Source organism: Orbicella franksi, chromosome 12 (genome assembly GCF_964199315.1).
Source record: "Orbicella franksi chromosome 12, jaOrbFran1.1, whole genome shotgun sequence".
Classification (NCBI taxonomy): Eukaryota; Metazoa; Cnidaria; class Anthozoa; order Scleractinia; family Merulinidae; genus Orbicella; species Orbicella franksi.
The window spans coordinates 6,522,295-6,538,843 of record NC_138156.1 but is presented as its reverse complement, the minus strand read 5'-3'; the positions used below and the strand labels follow the sequence as shown (position 1 = coordinate 6,538,843).

The 16,549-nt window shown below is 38.6% G+C and overlaps 3 protein-coding genes across 3 annotated transcripts; 2 read left to right on the top strand and 1 right to left on the bottom strand.

The window, feature by feature from the left end:
- The first annotated feature begins 1,542 nt into the window (after positions 1–1,542).
- Positions 1,543–6,006, top strand: LOC145462942 (caspase-3-like). The gene is made up of 3 exons (XM_081446620.1): positions 1,543–2,224; positions 2,452–2,808; positions 4,459–6,006. Exons 1-3 carry the CDS (start codon positions 2,008–2,010, stop codon positions 5,052–5,054), a joined length of 1,170 nt encoding a protein of 389 aa, XP_081302746.1. The 5' UTR covers positions 1,543–2,007; the 3' UTR covers positions 5,055–6,006.
- Positions 6,007–6,582: 576 nt separating this feature from the next.
- Positions 6,583–13,328, bottom strand: LOC145462943 (pyridoxal 5'-phosphate synthase subunit SNZERR-like). Its single transcript, XM_081446621.1, has 8 exons — positions 13,173–13,328; positions 11,882–11,971; positions 11,369–11,469; positions 10,856–10,936; positions 10,543–10,663; positions 9,832–9,978; positions 8,545–8,727; positions 6,583–7,419 (listed from the first exon to the last, which is right to left on the bottom strand). The coding sequence occupies exons 1-8, from the start codon at positions 13,216–13,218 to the stop codon at positions 7,202–7,204; spliced, it is 987 nt and encodes a 328-aa protein (XP_081302747.1). The 5' UTR covers positions 13,219–13,328; the 3' UTR covers positions 6,583–7,201.
- Positions 13,329–13,385: 57 nt separating this feature from the next.
- On the top strand, positions 13,386–16,050 carry LOC145462948 (pyridoxal 5'-phosphate synthase subunit PdxT-like). Its single transcript, XM_081446626.1, has 2 exons — positions 13,386–13,994; positions 15,168–16,050. The coding sequence occupies exons 1-2, from the start codon at positions 13,641–13,643 to the stop codon at positions 15,549–15,551; spliced, it is 738 nt and encodes a 245-aa protein (XP_081302752.1). The 5' UTR covers positions 13,386–13,640; the 3' UTR covers positions 15,552–16,050.
- Positions 16,051–16,549: the final 499 nt, after the last annotated feature.

The window sequence follows — 16,549 nt, the reverse complement described above, 5'->3', positions numbered from 1 at the left end:
AACCTGGCCTGTATTAAGCGGACACCCTTGGGACCCTCATTAGTGTCCGCTTAATACAGGGTTCCCGCTCAAAACAGGTTCTTATACGTCGTTGTGCAATATAACGGTTAATTATTAACCCTTTTGTAACACAGTGTAACACAGTGTGAGATCAAAGGCTGCTCACAGCACAGTGTCCAGTCAGTCAATGCATCAATGTGGAATAATCACTTAGCTTTAAAACGACATTGCTTAACAATGTTGAAGGAGTCTCAGCTGAACTTTTAGAGGTAATGATTCCCTTGATGTGTCCGCTTATTGCAGGCTTTGTGCAACAAAATGGCTTAATATTGGTGTCCGCGTCCGCTTAACAGAGGTGTCCGCTGAATGGAGGCTTATTTTACAGTAAATGTGGGAAGGAAATTTAGGGACTGAAGCTGGTGTCAGCTTAATTAACATGGGTTCCGCTTAATACAGGTTTCACTGTAGCTTACAATAACCCACTTCCCGAAAACCCCTTATTTGGCCTCATAAGTTACCGTGGGATACGTTAATAGATCTTAATGCTGTGAATCTTTAATTTGACTGGAAGGGCTCCTTTTCAGCGAGAGAGTTTTTCCAACATTTTTGTGGGTTCGCCAGGAAATAGGACCTCAAATTTTCTGGCCGGATTTAATAGTGCCAACCTAAACCATGGCCATGTAAACAGGAACTTTGTTTTGAGAAAATTAATGATAAAAATATAAAACAATAAAAATGTTTTACCATGTCCAATTCGCAATGTATGATAGTAAGGGATAAGGAAAAACAAAAAAAATATATTTCCTATTTGAATCTGTTCAAGAGTTAACAAGTTGTGTTTGCGTGCGGTGTCTGCCGACCCGCTTTATGAAAATTTTGTTCCTGGTTCGCTTGTATCCGGTTATTTTTGTCCTGGTCCAGCCTTGCTGTATCGTCACTAACCATTTATTTATATAAAGTTCAAGGAAACATTACTGTGATGTGAACATTACTTTTTATACACTGACGGTGAGTTAAAAATGTTAATCTTCCATTTCTAAAATTAAGAATCTTTCCTTTATGAACATGTTTTGTTTATTACAAAGGACAAATCTGGGTACGGTTTTGTGACTGTACTTTATTTACTTGTGAAAATAAAATTGTACACTCATATCTCAGACATGAGCGAAACATTACGGCAACTTTTTTTTTTGTCATCTCCTATTAGGAAGTGACGTGTATTTGTTCACGCACTATTTGAATGCGTTTCAAACATGATTTCCTAAATTCTACGTTGTTTAAAAGCTGAACAGAAAAAAAAAAGAATATTTTAAGAACATTTTAGGTTTAAATCCCTACCGGCTACTCCTAGGACGTTCAGGTCCTAAAATCATACGTCAAACGCTTTTATTCACTTTTCATACGAAAAGGTTCTCTTTTTAAAATTTACGATCTGTATATATTTTAAAATGAAACTCCTTGTCGCGGAAAAATAATAACCATCAGTCAGAAAATGAAATACTGCTACGCTGCTTCGATCGTCCAACGTGCGTGCACGCTAAGAATAACCAGTGGTATCTGTCTCAGTGTATGTAGTCTGTAGATCCAGCTGAAGATCAGTTATGAAACTCGCTGAAACACTTCAACGCATTTCATTCGATTTCCTGATAAAACTGCGTTACGCAATTCTGCATGGCAAGATGTTAAAATCAAACAACTAGTTTGATGAAAAATTATCTATTGCTAAGAGAATCAGTCTTGATCAAGAATACAATCAGATTTAAAAGACGCAGCGTATGAGGACGCTTGTGTCAAAGTCGTCCTGAGCCCTACACAGAGCACTCGGCCGAAAACCGTTTCCCTTCCGGTACGATACCTTCCGGTCAACACACCTACAAAACGACTTCCTTTATGAATATTTTTGACAGATTATGAAATTCGAAACTGTATTTCAATACAAGCGAGTGGCTGTAAAAAGATAAAGGTCAGCTTTAGGCAAGAGTGTTGCACGTTTACCATCTCACAAACATGGAGAAGGATGAATGCAGGTCGTTATCGAAGAGTATTTGTATAGAATTTGCCCGTGATCAAGTTTTGAGAGCTCAGCAGCTATTGGAACGATTTCGTTTATGCGACTGCCCCGATGTCGGCGGATTCGAATGTCGTTGCGTCAGTGAAGAAGTAATGGAGACTATCGGGAATAGAAGCTACACGGAGAGGAGCACACAAACAGAGGAAAATAATCGTAAGTCAGATACTGAAAAGCTGCTGACAAAAGCAAGCGAAGTTTGTCGTATTTTTACGGTTTAGCAAGCGCGTGTTCGAATGTCCTGATGGACGTGTATTATGGTAATTGATCATCAAGTGATCGTACCACTAGGGGTGCATAAACAGTAATTTGTAAGAAAGTAAGAGTCAATTCGGCGAAGATACACGGTATTCTTACGCCTGTGTATGTTTTTTTTTATGTAGGATCGACTCCTCTGAAGTCGTCATTGTTCTATCGAAGTGATTCAAGCTCTGCAGCAGATTTGCGAGATGGTCCTCCAAACTTCAATATACAACGGAACGTTGTTAGCGTCGCCAGAAATTATTTCCCAGATGATCAAACTTACGATGGAATCAAGAATCCCTATGTCTTGGTTATAAACAATGTAAATTTTTACAACGATCCGCGACCGAGGAATGGAGCACGACATGATCTCGACAACTTGAAACGGTTTATGAAAGAGGCTGGATTCCGATCTGTTGAAGAGCGCATATATTCCGATTTACGGAAAAAACAGATGCTGGCCATTCTTGAGGAAACTCGACTAAATGGGGCACTAGGTGAGTGGTCATGGATAATCTGATTTTATTTTCCTTAAATTTAGCAGAGAGGATAGGTTTGCGACGTCACGTTTTCGGGTGATCGCTGAGTTTGTGACCGGAAGTTGTCGCCCAGTTGCTAGACCTTGCTACTTCCCTGACTAAGTCTGGGGGCGGGGGGGGGGGGGGGGGTGGGGACACAACCAAACATAGGGGCTAGGGGTGCACTTGAAGAAAACAAATACTGCTGTCGCTCATTTTAGCAGTCAAATAAAGCTCGAATCACTCCCAGATTGGTCTCCTTAAGGGTTTCTATTGAAGGGGTGCATGGAAAAAAGCCCTAAGTGACTCTTGATCTCATGTCAAATTCTCCTTCACTGTACAAGGAAGTGAAAAGCAATTTGTTTGGAGAATTTTGCGGTCTATCAGATGTAGACTACGAGTAGTCCCTCTTTCGCTTAGTCCGTCGTGCGTGACGCGAAAGAGAACCGCGAGAAAAAAATGGCCGCGCGAAATCCTGGAGGCGAGGAGCGCGCGAAAGGAGGGACTACCGCCTAAGCCCAAGAGTTTGAATTATGCGTTGCTCTCACAACGCAAAAATATGATTGGCCTATGTTAGGAGCGTTGACAACGTCTTGTCAACATTCGAGATACCTGAGACGTCTTGCAGGAATGTTTTGGAACCGGAGCAAATCGAAGCGGTACCAGAGCAAATCGAAGCTTTGGAATCGAGCTTCGCAAGCCGTGATGTTCTTGCGAATCTGCCAACAGGCTTTGGAAAGATTTAAATTTATCCAGTGTTTTGTTTGGGAAAGCTTTCTGCCTCTAACCCGACTGTGAGCGTGTTAGTGATTTCGCTGCTCAACAACATCGTCTAAGTCAGCGACTATAAATTCACTGAGCTTGGCCTTTTTCTGCCGTCCATTTGAAAGATTGAACCGGACTCTCACTTGAAACCGGACATTCACCTGAAATTTTCCGCTGCTATCGGCAAACATTTCACCACAGTTGGATGATCTCCTATGTATAATGTATAATGTATCATGTAAATTCTCGGTTGAAACTCTGTTGAAATTTTCGCAATAACTTTTAGACGCAGCGAAAATCGTTACAAGAGGCCTCTTTCGCCGTCTTCTTTTTAAAACTTCTTTGGCAGTTTCGCTGAACGAACACTGAACGAAGATATACTTCTCACGGCATATGTTTTTGCCTGGCTATTTGAAGAGTAGAGTAGAGCAATTTTATTCAGATCTCCTGGGGCTATTGATAACAGGCGATAATAAGAGGACGTCAAGATGAGAAATCCTACACCGAAAAATCACTCGGCCGTGAAAGGGCAAACTCTTGGGCTTAGGCGGTAGTCCCTCCTTTCGCGTGCTCCTAGCCCCCAGGATTTCGCGCGGCCATTTTTTTCTCGCGAATTTCTTTCGCGTCACGCACGACGGACTAAGCGAAAGAGGGACTACTCGTAGTCTAATCAGATGTCACTTTGGGTCTTTTTGCATGCACCCTTTCAATTAAAATTTTCAAGGACCTTTCATATGGGAGTCTCTCCCCCCCCCCCCCCCTGCATTCAAAGTTTGGATCTGATTCAAAGGGGTTCTCAATTCGAATCACTCGTTAGTTTTGTTGATATTGAATCTTATGATATTCTTTATGGTGCTGTTTTAGCTGAACATGACAGTTTCATCTGCATTATTATGAGTCACGGAAATGAAGAGGGTATCCTGGGAATAGACAGTCAAGCCATACCAGTTGATGACATAACTGCAAAATTTCAAGGTGGGGATCAGTGCCCCCAGCTAGTGACCAAGCCTAAACTGTTCTTCCTTCAAGCATGCAGAGGAGATGTTGATGACAAAGGGTATTATGTACCAAGAGGACCAAGGTCTCAAGATGTTTATGCAGATTCTGATCATTTCCAGGAGATGCCTGTAAAACTGCCATCGGATGCAGACTTTTTGATTGCCTACTCAACCACCAAGGGCTATGTATCCCACAGAAGATTTATAGACAGTGCAAGGACTGCAGCAGCCTATGGGGAGAGTCTGGGCTCGTGGTTCATCTCTTGTTTGGTGCAGGTTTTGCGAGCAAATTCTCACAAAGAAGACCTGATGACTATGCTGACCCGAGTGAACAAGGCCATGAGCGAGTTTTACACAGAAGGAGGAAGCAAGCAGATTTCATGTCAGCTTTCCATGCTTACTAAAAAGGTTTACTTTGCCAGTTTTCTCAACAAGAACTCTGCTGCAGTAGCTGCAGTGTAAAGTAACCATATAACAAATTGAATTGACCACATTTCTTCGTTAAGATAACTTAAACAAAGAATTGTTAATTGTTTTGAAAAGTAGTCACTGACACAACTTTTTAATGCAAATTTGAAGAATTCCTTGGGTTAAGTTAACAATGTGCGTGAAATTTAGAAATTTTAATTGATGAAAATTATATGCAGGAGTACACATTTAACATAATTATACATTTTAGATAATGTCACAGGCAAGATCAGAAATTTTACTTATGAAGGGAAAATGTGTACCGAATGTGCATGTGGAGACAATATTAAATTAAACAAAACAGCTGAGACTATTCAGTCACAAATGAACTACTAACACATAATTTACATTGCCACAATGCCTAATTTAAGTGTAATGACTTCTTTAGACAGATTTCAAGTCCTTTCTAAGGTGTAATAATAGGAAAAAAATACTTGACTGCATGCACACTTTTGTAAATATAGAGCTGTCATTTTTTGGTATAAAATACCATTATCGTCACTGTAAAATACATAGCACTTATTATTATATAGTAAGTAGAAGGGACTAAAATAGTTTGTCACAATGGAGATAACAATTACTTTGAGTTACTCCATAATGTTTACAAGTTTATCTTCATGACATGAAAAAATAAAAAAAAATTCACAGAATTATTGAGTAAAATTGGAACACTAACATTACTTTTAAATGCCTGTAATACAGAATGATCTAATTAGAGTATTTTTTTTTGAAAAAAAAAAAGAAAAGAAAAAAGAAACACCAACCATACAAGCAACTTCAAAGCAAGTTTAGTCGTTGAATTATATATTGAAGATTTAAATTTTCATAGTCAAATACCAGCACCTTTAATTATGTTAAATTTATAGTATTTAAAGATTGGTTATTCACAAAATCCTTAAAAATAATAAAAGTATATATATTTATCTTCAGTTGTCCGTTTATGATTCTTGTGGTGTGTCTCAATGTAGTTAACATGACCAGATAAAGTACCTGTTCATTTTGATCATAACAAAGTCCACACAAACCTGTTATTGAGAAAATTAACTTCTGTGATTACAATTTTTTGCAGGAAATAAACCAGTTTCTACTGATTCAGATCGTGAATAAAGTACAATAACCATGTTTTCTTGAGAGTCCTCCATTTTTCTACCATTCATTGTGAATTTCTTTCATTTGAATCAACCAACTTGAGTCCATTACAAAATGGACATTTCTGGACAATTGCATTCATTCTTCAATCATTATGCAATTAATGTAAGAGAACATTAATCCTTGAGTCTTACCATAAACAAAAGCCAGTTTTCAAGTTACATACATATTATGGTGCAAATAGATTTAACTCAAGTTTCACAGGCTTCAACCTTTTCATCCCTAATATTGATCAGAATCTTGTTTCTCCTCACAATATCTTATCCATGAAGCCATGCAAGAACTCAGGGAAAAAATGGATATCATCATCAGTAAATTTCAAATGCAGACAGTAAAAGACAACCTCATGAAAAATAGGAGGCATAACACATGATTTGTAGAAGAGAAGAACTGTTTTATTGAGTCTGATGTATGGTTAAATACCCTCGCTTATAATAATATTACCTAACTGTTGCATATCATTACTTTGGTATCCAAGTAAATTACTTTCTAATTCCTGTGAAGGTGTATAATAATAGGACTGTTTTGGTATTTTCATGTGGAATAACAGGCCACTCATAAAGCATATGACCCATGGACACTACTAAAATTATTGATTAAATTTTGTTCTTTGTTGGTACTTAACAAGGCATGTCCAATGCCTGGGAGAGTAGAAAATAGATCACATTCACTGCACAGTAACTTAGGACATGCCACGTAGCTTAGTACCAATTGAACCAAAAAATATTTTTTCATTACTTATCGTTAGCTAGCACATAAATCCCTCAAACATTAAAGTTTTGAATTTAAGTTTCTGGGATTTCTAACCTACTAAAAAGTAAAAACATCCTGTAAAATGAAAATATGACCAAATATTAAATAAATAATAACACTGGAGTTTTTCATATGATGTACTCAGGATCCTCTTGTATTGTTGCTTCTATGTGTATAAACACTACAGGACTACAGCTTGCTCTTGTGTCCCTATAATAGTTACTTCCCAATAAAGCTTATTAAAACTTGTGCTTGACATCAGAAACAGGTGTTCCAAACATGGCCTCTCCCAAATCCTCGCTGAGTTCTGCAAGCTTCTTGGGGTTGTTGTAATGAGTGACAGCCTGAGCCATTGCCCACGCCCTTTTCTTGGGGTTGTCGCTCTTGAAGATTCCTGAGCCAACAAAGACGCCGTCCACTCCAAGCTGCATCAGTAGTGCTACATCAGCAGGTGTGGCTAAAAGAACAATCAAGGGTTAAGACACTCACTAGGCTTTAAGAATTTTAAAGATAAAGCTCTGTCAGCTGGCATGTCGAGGGCTAGCCTTAGATTACAGGCATCTCCTTGGCATCTCTTTGATGTCTCATTCATCACCAAGGAAGAGACATCTTACACAATACAGTGTGAAGTTTTGACCCAAAAATGTCTGCACTCATGATGTAGCTTTTCAGAGATCGGATAGTTTGTAACTTGAATACAAAATTTCATAATCAAGCAAAATCTAATCAGATACTATAGGGGTTATGATGAATACAGCAGGAGTAGCCTGTTTAAGTACGTTTGCGTGAAAATTTTCCAGTTGATAGATTGTTTTAAAATTTTTACTGCAGTCAGACAATGAGCTACTCGTGTCAGAAATGCAAAAAAAAAATTTGGGGGTCACCAACTTCTATGAGATAAAACGTGTGGAAAACTACCCTGATTTTGAGGATTGGTGCACATAATTCAGCATGGTCTACAGGGGTTTATAGTTAAAAATATCGAAGGCGAGTCAATGGAGGCAAACGATCTTGGTCATATTTTGTAGAAGTGGGTCTGCTGTGCAAATATTTCCAAATGTTACCAAGGCTTTCATAACATTTAACCTGTCAAGAGGGATTTGAAACTATTGCACAGACAAACGAAAAGCTAAGAAGAACAGAATTTGATAGTGCATTTTGCAAAAAATTCAAACTTCTAGTTGCTGGATTTTCTTCATTTTTTCGCTAAACATAGAAAATTGGCAGAGAAAATGATCCATCAAAAGAAAAATAGGGGTCACTGAAAATCCAAGATCGTTAAATCCACGCAAAGCTATTATAGCAGTGGCACTGCCCTATCATTGTTCATTTTATTACTTAGCATGCTCTTATGCATGTGGCGTGTGAATTTACATGCCCAGTAAGGATGTGCAGAAACAATAATTTTTAGCGCAAACGTCCTTAAGTTGAGCTAAACAGGAGTAGAATTTATTACCCTCAAACCAAAGAAAATATAGCAAAAGTAGGTCTACAATGTGTAAATGTAGTTTGTTAAATCATAGTCATTATATTTACTGGTTACACATGTAGAAACTGAAACAATACATGTACATGTACTTACCCAGACCTCCAGCAGCAAAGTTTACAACTGGCAGGCGTCCCATCTCAGCGGTCTTTTGAAGAAGCTCAAATGGAACCCTCAACTCTTTTGCATAGGAGAATAGTTCAGCTGAGTCTAATGACTGTGCATGACGAATTTGATTGCGGATGGTTCTTGCATGGCGAACAGCTTCAGCAACATCACCTATGAGTAAGACGATCAAGGTGTTATTTAACTCTCAGTACAACTCAAGAAGTTTCTCTTAAAAATGCTCAAGACCCTCAACAGGTATTCCTGGTAAGCTTGAGCGACATGCATCTTTCAGAAAAGGTTTTTCAAAGTCCCTGAGTCTAAGTCCATATTGAATCAAGTGCACATAATATGTCTGCAGAAACTGGTAAAAAGTACAGCAAGCATAATATTATAAATCATATCGTAACACCTAATGGAACTTAACTTTTACTTGGCAAAATGTTTGACAATCTGAATTTAATTGAAAGTTGGACCCCTGGTACAACCGTAACATGTTGATATAATACTTGAATACAGTTTCAGCTCCTAAAGCCGATACCCAGTAGGGAACTGTTGAAGTGTCCACTTAGTACAATCATATGTCCACTCATGGGAAGTTAAAAGTGTAAGATTTACACGTGTGTGGCCTGGACCATGGCTAAGCATCTGCCTATGGGAAGTGTCCACCCACAGCAGTGTCCGTTAGCAGAGTTCAGTTGGACTCAGTTGTGCATTTGGTGGACAATACCATGCAAAGAAATGAATCGCTATCAAGTGAATGAGTATTGACAAAACAAACTCTGCTTTCCACTGGATAACACTATCTCTTGAGCAAATGGGCCTGCATGTACAGTCAACTCACCTTGTGGACACCCCGCTATTATGGACACTTGTTATTGGACAAAATCCAGATCCCCCATGAAAGCTATAGAGGATTGACTGGAAATGACTCCCGCCATTACGGACTCTCACTATGGAATTACAGACACTTTCGTGGTACCAAAATGATAAGTTTATTGTTTTGACTCTCGATAAAGTGTACACCACATACTTCTCATATAACATAATTAGGTAAAATTACAGTCTGCTTCAAAAGACTTCTGGAATGTTTACTTTAAGTGACACATTCAACGCATAAAAAAGATTTAAAATAACTTCACAGACACTGACATGTTATTTACTACATGTTAAGGGCACTTTTTATCTCACACCCCGCTATTACGGACACTTAACGACATCACCGAGCATGTCCGCTATAATCAGATTGTTGACTGTATTATGAAATGTTGTCCTTACCTGTTCCTGCTTGTCCTTTAGTCCTAATCATAGCTGCTCCCTCACTAATCCTTCTCAGAGCTTCTCCTAGGTCTCTTGCTCCACAAACGAAGGGCACTGTAAACTTGTGTTTGTCAATGTGGTGCGACTCATCAGCAGGAGTCAACACTGTTGGAATAAACATTTATTCAACATATCAGGAACAAATAGGGTATTATACAGGTGACATCACTTTCCTTCTAATGAATTAGATCTAGCTGGCTATAAAGAACAAAGTTGCAACATACAGATGGTTGATCTAAAAACCTCAGGAGACTAACTGAATTGGAAGCCACTTGAACGAGTATGTTACTTAATAAATAAAAAGAAACCACAGCTGTGATGTTACATGCAAATCTGAGTTAATGGTCTTTACCTTAGCTGGAATATTCACCTTTTAAAGGTCAGTTCCTCCTAATCATTACCCTTCGACCTTTTGTGACTGTGTGATCACCTTGACAGAATATCACAACTTATAATCCATCAAATATTTCCGCTTGCATGCGATCGGTCTAAACGTGCCTCATGATTTTCCGCTACTAAAACTGGGGAATATCTGAATGATATTCCCAAATTTTCAAAACTGCACATGTTGTGAAAATTTTTTTCAAGGATAATAAACATGCAATAGCCTCAATTTGGAGCAGGAATATGCTCGGTTATTTGTTTATGTTATGTTTATTTATAATTTACCTTCTGATTCGTCAATCATGTCCACACCAATTGCCTCTAAGATCTGTGCCTCGGCAAAGTGTCCAATCCTGGCTTTAGCCATCACAGGGATTGTGACTGCCTTCATGATTTCTTTCGTCCTCTAAAAATTATGCACAACAGGATCATGACAAGTTATAGAAGCTCTTGGGTAGAAGGGGTTAGAAGATTGCATCATGTTTGAGCTTGCAGCAGAATTTAGGATTGAGGTGTCACACAGTATGCTAACTAAGGCAGCACATGCATTGATCTGAAGTTTCAAAATTATTGCAATTTGCAACTAAATCCAATGTACCTTGGGATCAGTCATTCTTGCTACCCCTCCCTGTTTACGAATGTCAGCTGGAACTCTTTCCAAGGACATCACAGCACAGGCCTGTAATAACACAAAACAACAACGTCAGTGTTCAGTTAATAATTTAATCAAATGTAATTGAGGTGATATTGGCTTCATGAAAAGGGTACAAAAAAAATATATTTCCCAGTCGCCTTTCAGGTTAAGTTGAAGGCTTTACGTGCTAGCTCAAGGACTTTCTTTGATGGGCTTATTTCATCTACCACCTGAAAGCCCGAAAGATATTACTGCACAAGCCCAATGGAAAAGCCACTGATTAAGTCTCCTAGACAGGAGTTACATGGAGTCGGACACTTCTGATATGGCATTCATCCACCACAACAATCAGTACTTGGCTAACAGTTACATGTTACACTAACCTTTTTAACTCAGGACTACATCTACACAACTTGAAGAAAACTCACAATTTTGCACACAAAGACTTTTATCAAGTTGCCCAGTGGCCAAACTAACCCCTGCATTTTCAGCTACTCTTGCTTCTTCTGCTGTAGTGACATCCATTATAATTCCTCCTTTAGCCATTTGCGCCAATCCTGCTTTGACCTTGAAGGTTCCTGTCATGGGGAAACAAAATGATGACCGTGAAATCATGCTAACTGGGTAAATACAATTAATTGTAACAAACAAACAAACAAACAAACAATTTCCCAAGATCACGGGAAAGGAAACTTCCAGATAGCATTCCAGCCCCAGCTGTTAGAAGGCTGGATAATGCTATCCACCAGATAAATAACTATCAACTGGAAAAATGAAAGACTGTGTTAACAAAACAAACTACGCTATCAGCTGGGTGGATAGCATTATCCACCTTTCAGACATCCTGGGTCTGCAGGACACCCCTCCCAAAACCAATGAAAAATTCGCTCTAAAGATGGTTGGTCACTTTTTCCCAACAATACAAGAAAAAAAAAAATAGGCATTGCTCCCCCCCTAAATCTAGCCCCTCCCCCTGCCCAAAAGACTTGCCTGTTTTGTGTTGGAATACAGTAACATCTTTGGAGTCTTTCCCTGTTGGTATACCATTCAATGTCAAGTTACTCACTTCCAGTTGCAAATCTAGACAAAACATAAATTATCAAAAAATTAGAGAAAATAAAATTAAATAGATGATTGAATGGACAAAAGGGCAAACAAATGAATAGCTAAAAAAACCCACTGAAATCATCAATCACAGAATATATGCAGCTAAATATCTCAAAGAACATAACTGAAAAGTATCACTCTGAAAAATACAACCCCCCCCCCCCCCCCAACCACTCCCAGCCATCTCTATCTAGTAATGACTACTCACTCCCTTTGTCAACTTTGGTATCTTTTGCTTATAAAGCTAGAGTTTTAATATTTATCTTTCAGTTCTGTTTAACAAACTTCTAAAGCTAAAATCTTCCTTGGGGTTGCTTTAGCTAAAAACTTCCACTTCTCACCGTGGCATCTACTGAACAAGCCTTCTTTGTTCTTCAACTTTGAAGGCATGCAACGAGTTGACTTTAAGGTCAATAAATACTTGACATTACATCTCTCCACCTCCCTTTAAATCTAGCCAATGTCAATCTCCTCTACTAACAACTTTGTTATCTTTTGTTAAGTAAACACTGTTTTAGTTTACAAAAACGGGTGTTCATCAGAGTCAACATGGGCCAGTTAGTTTCGAAACTAACTTAATTAATGAAAATAGGTCTACGAACTTTTTTAGTAATAATCAAACAACAATTGTCATTACTCTTGCTTAAAAGAAGCAAACTGGACCTTATTTTTGAATTTCGAAATCCCGAAATGGCATTGATCAGAGTTGTTGCGAAATGCCAATCATCGTGACCGTATACAAGAAGAACGTGTCCGTCATGGTTTCACATAGATGCATTGTTGTTTTTCACAACAAGACAAGCAAATTTTCCGCCGATTAACGGTTCTGAGGTCTTTTTACGCTACCCGTAGTTACAAATCATGCTATTTAACCTAATTGACGACGCAAGCAACGCATAGGTAAAGGGACTCGAACCGAAAGCTGTGTTGCACAACGGACTGTAGGGTTAGGTTCTAAATTTTGGACAGCTTTTAGCTACAACAACAAAGAAACATTAAGTCACTGATGAAATTGCATTATCTTGGGCCGAACTAAACATCAAGTAAAGGAGGTTTTTTTTTTTTGTTAAGTGCCTGTCTAATCGTACGTAGTGGGCAATTTTCGATTGGTTTTACGAGAAAGTACTACATGTAACTTAGTTTGGTAAATGAATATTAGCAATACACAACTTACCGCTTGTTACACCATTTACATTCGGGACTGGAATCGTATTAGACATGGCTACTTGATGAAATTAGTGCTTCCACAATCTGCAGGAGTGCTTCGTAGATCCGTCTGTTATGCAAGCAAGTAGAATAGAAGTTACTGATGGTTTAATGACCAAATTTGACCAGGCTTTCAAAGACAACACGTGTAAACGACAGCAAATATTGCGGGCTCAAACACCAAGAACTCAAGGGGAGGTGGAGGGAAGGAAACTCAATGTTGATAACCCATGATATGAAACTAACCGATTTATTGTAATAAAGACTCGATATTTCATCAATGTTCCTAAAATTTTCGTATAATTTAAAATTAAAAACATATTAGTAAAATTGGCGATAACCACAAATGTGACAACTTTACAACATTCGAGCCACCCCTCTCATGTAAAAGGTCCTGTCTTACGCAATTATTGCAGTGTAAATCGAGTCATCCAACATGTCAGGAACTCGCGCCCGTTTACGTATCGGCGTTTTGGCAATCCAGGGAGCGTTCTTCGAGCACAGAGCGGCATTGCTCAAAGCTGCGAAGAATTCGACCTTCAGCAGAAGCATTGACGTCGAGGTTTTAGACGTCAGGGAACCACATCAGTTGTCGGACTTGGACGGCCTGATTCTACCCGGAGGGGAAAGCACCACCATGAGTTTGTTCCTTCAGTCTAGCAACTTTGAAGACGAGTTGAAAGACTGGGTCGCTTCCAAAGAGAAACCCAAAGTTGTGTGGGGAACATGCGCTGGCTTGATTTTACTTTCAAATGATATAGAGGCTCAGAAAGAAGGTGGACAATCAAAGGTAGAAACCAAAAACAGGGGGTTCCCGTGCTGGCGAGTCGGGGACGTGGGAGTTTGTACTCTGTCAAACGTGGGGCATTTTATAGAGTTAACAGAGGGCGCAATTGTTCTGGGTCTTTCTGAATAGGATATTTCCCCTTTATTCCTCCTAGATCTATATCCATGACTGTCTTTCACAAGATTGTAGCCTTTTAAAAATTATTAATAATAATTACGCGCGGGGGGGAGGGTGGTACTTCTTAAATGGGCTACGTAGGTATGTGCGGGCGTAAAAGGTATGGTTTTGCAGCCGTTTTGGTCATAAATAGGGTATCGATTTTGGCCATTTTGGTCATAAATAGCGGATAGTTTTTGCAAGTTCTAGTCTTGAATTGGGTATGTTTTTAAGAGGAAGTTACTTTTTCATCATTATCGATAAGAATGTCAAGAAAAGCCCTTCACAAAGTATGCTCATAGCAACTTAACATTGGTCTGAACCAGAGAATTAATTTATAAGGCAGGTCTGAAACAGGGTATTAAGGGTCAGGGCATAAATAGGGTAGGGAAATCCCAGATTTTGGTCACAAATAAGAGTAAGAGTTTTGGGAAGCAGTCCGAACACCCCCACCCAATTTTTGTAGGATTACCCATCCCAAGATAATTACCCATCCAGTCTTCCCTATTCTGGGAAAACCCAAGATTGGATTCTTAAATCAAAAAATGGATTTTGGGTTTCTTTACTAAACAGATTAATCTAAGATCATTCAGATCGTGGTGCAACAGAGGAACAGAAGAATCCTTGCCCTGGGCAGATTCTGCCATTCCTTTGGTAGTTAGAGCCCTGTCACCTTAGGAATCATCCTATTCGTTTTCTCTTATTCTGCCTCCCATGGACTTCCCTTACCAAGGGTTCCTGCCTCCTGTTCCCCATTGAGGTGAAAATTTCTTAGAGCATTTTTTTTTCCAGCTACACACTCACGCAGTGGAAATAAACATGAAACAAAGCAAAATGCCAAAAAAAACCCACAGAAATAGACAAGTGCAGGTTTAAAACCAGTTCCTGTAGTTCGTGTTTACTACAAAACAGACTGTGTTTGAGCTAAACATGAATACAATATAGATGCAGAGAGATTTTAGATTATTAAAGATAATGGCTTATGAATTAATTTTATTGTACTTTATTCCTTATCATTAGATTGGTGGTATTGATGTCACAACTTCCAGGAATTTTTTTGGACGTCAGGTGAACAGTTTTGAGGCAAAAGTCAACCTTCATGATAAATTCCTTTTTGCTCAGAGTGGGACTGTTAATGGATGCAGTAATGGGGACACTGATACTGGTTACCACGGTGTTTTTATTCGGGCTCCGGCAGTCGTGTCAGTCAACAGTCCTAAAGTCGAAGTCCTAGCAACTGTTGATTTGCCGCAAAGAGAAGAACCTGTAGTTGTGGGTGTGGCTCAAGACAACTTGATCGCAACTGCATTTCATCCAGAATTGACAGAGGATACAAGGTTTCATGCATATTTTTTAAGGCAGATTTTAGAGAGGACAAATACAGGAGAAAAAGATGGAAACTGAGAAAATAATTAACAATTCTATTGTTTGCCAAGCCAACGGTGAAATTGTTCAGCAGTGTGTCTTCAGAATTCAAAACTGTTAGATAGCTGGGTTAAATTATGCTGAAACTTATCCAAGGGAGCTGACTTTTGTTTTGAAAATAGGAATTCCACATTGTGGTATCTTTGTGTACAATTTTGAAGGCTATGGTTATGCTGATTTTATTTAAATTATTCATATTAATTCTTATCACTTTATTGTCATTGTGACTGGCTTCTTTTACTACTGTACTAAGTTATATTTATGGTATAAGTTTTAAAAGGTATTTACTCATTTACTTAAGATGTAATTTAATTGCAAAGACAGCTCAGATAAAGTGCTTTATTTATTTCTAGTATCTCATATAATTTTCGGGATTATTCCCCCCCCCCCCCCCCCGGGGATTCTGGTTCAAAGTTAAGTAAGTTAAGTTTAGTTACCTGTAGACAAAGTTTAATATAAAAACTAGCAACTATTTAGTACATGTGTGAAAACTGAGTGCCATTTAATTAAGTAATGTACATATCTATCTGCTGTTTGTTTTACCCTACAAGAAGTGACAATCATTAGTAATTGCATTGTTGAATCATTTATCAGTGACAAGGGGTGACAACTGTAGTAGACAATGACAATGCCTCTTTTTTCCTAGTCTATGAAGCATGACAGAAAACAAAAATGCAAGAGCCTTTGTGAAAAACTACACACTTCTGTTTTGATTTTTTGTCAAAACACTTGCTATTTGAGTACTCTTGAAACAATGCCACTCATACTATTGGTAGATAAAACAAAGGTGTAGATGTAACTTATCACATGACAAAGAGACTCTTATTGTTTTTCATAATCATCCCATAATTGCCAACTAGATAAGCACATTGGTTCCTGAAGGGGAAAAGGACAGGGGTGTTAGTCGTACCTTTTAGGGGCTAAAAAGGCAGTTTTGGTACCTCTTATTGTGTTCAGCCTCAAAAGGTCCACAGCGG

Excerpts from the sequence above, each read along its gene's own strand:
- LOC145462942 (XM_081446620.1), top strand. The coding sequence starts at position 2,008 with ATGGAGAAGGATGAATGCAGGTCGTTATCGAAGAGTATTTGTATAGAA. Across the intron at positions 2,225-2,451 it reads ACAAACAGAGGAAAATAATC|GATCGACTCCTCTGAAGTCG; the intron begins GTAAGTCAGATA and ends TTTTTTATGTAG. Across the intron at positions 2,809-4,458 it reads TCGACTAAATGGGGCACTAG|CTGAACATGACAGTTTCATC; the intron begins GTGAGTGGTCAT and ends GTGCTGTTTTAG.
- LOC145462948 (XM_081446626.1), top strand. The coding sequence starts at position 13,641 with ATGTCAGGAACTCGCGCCCGTTTACGTATCGGCGTTTTGGCAATCCAG. Across the intron at positions 13,995-15,167 it reads AAGAAGGTGGACAATCAAAG|ATTGGTGGTATTGATGTCAC; the intron begins GTAGAAACCAAA and ends CCTTATCATTAG.
- LOC145462943 (XM_081446621.1), bottom strand. The coding sequence starts at position 13,218 with ATGTCTAATACGATTCCAGTCCCGAATGTAAATGGTGTAACAAGCG. Across the intron at positions 9,979-10,542 it reads CATGATTGACGAATCAGAAG|TGTTGACTCCTGCTGATGAG; the intron begins GTAAATTATAAA and ends TTATTCCAACAG. Across the intron at positions 8,728-9,831 it reads TAAAGGACAAGCAGGAACAG|GTGATGTTGCTGAAGCTGTT; the intron begins GTAAGGACAACA and ends TCTTACTCATAG.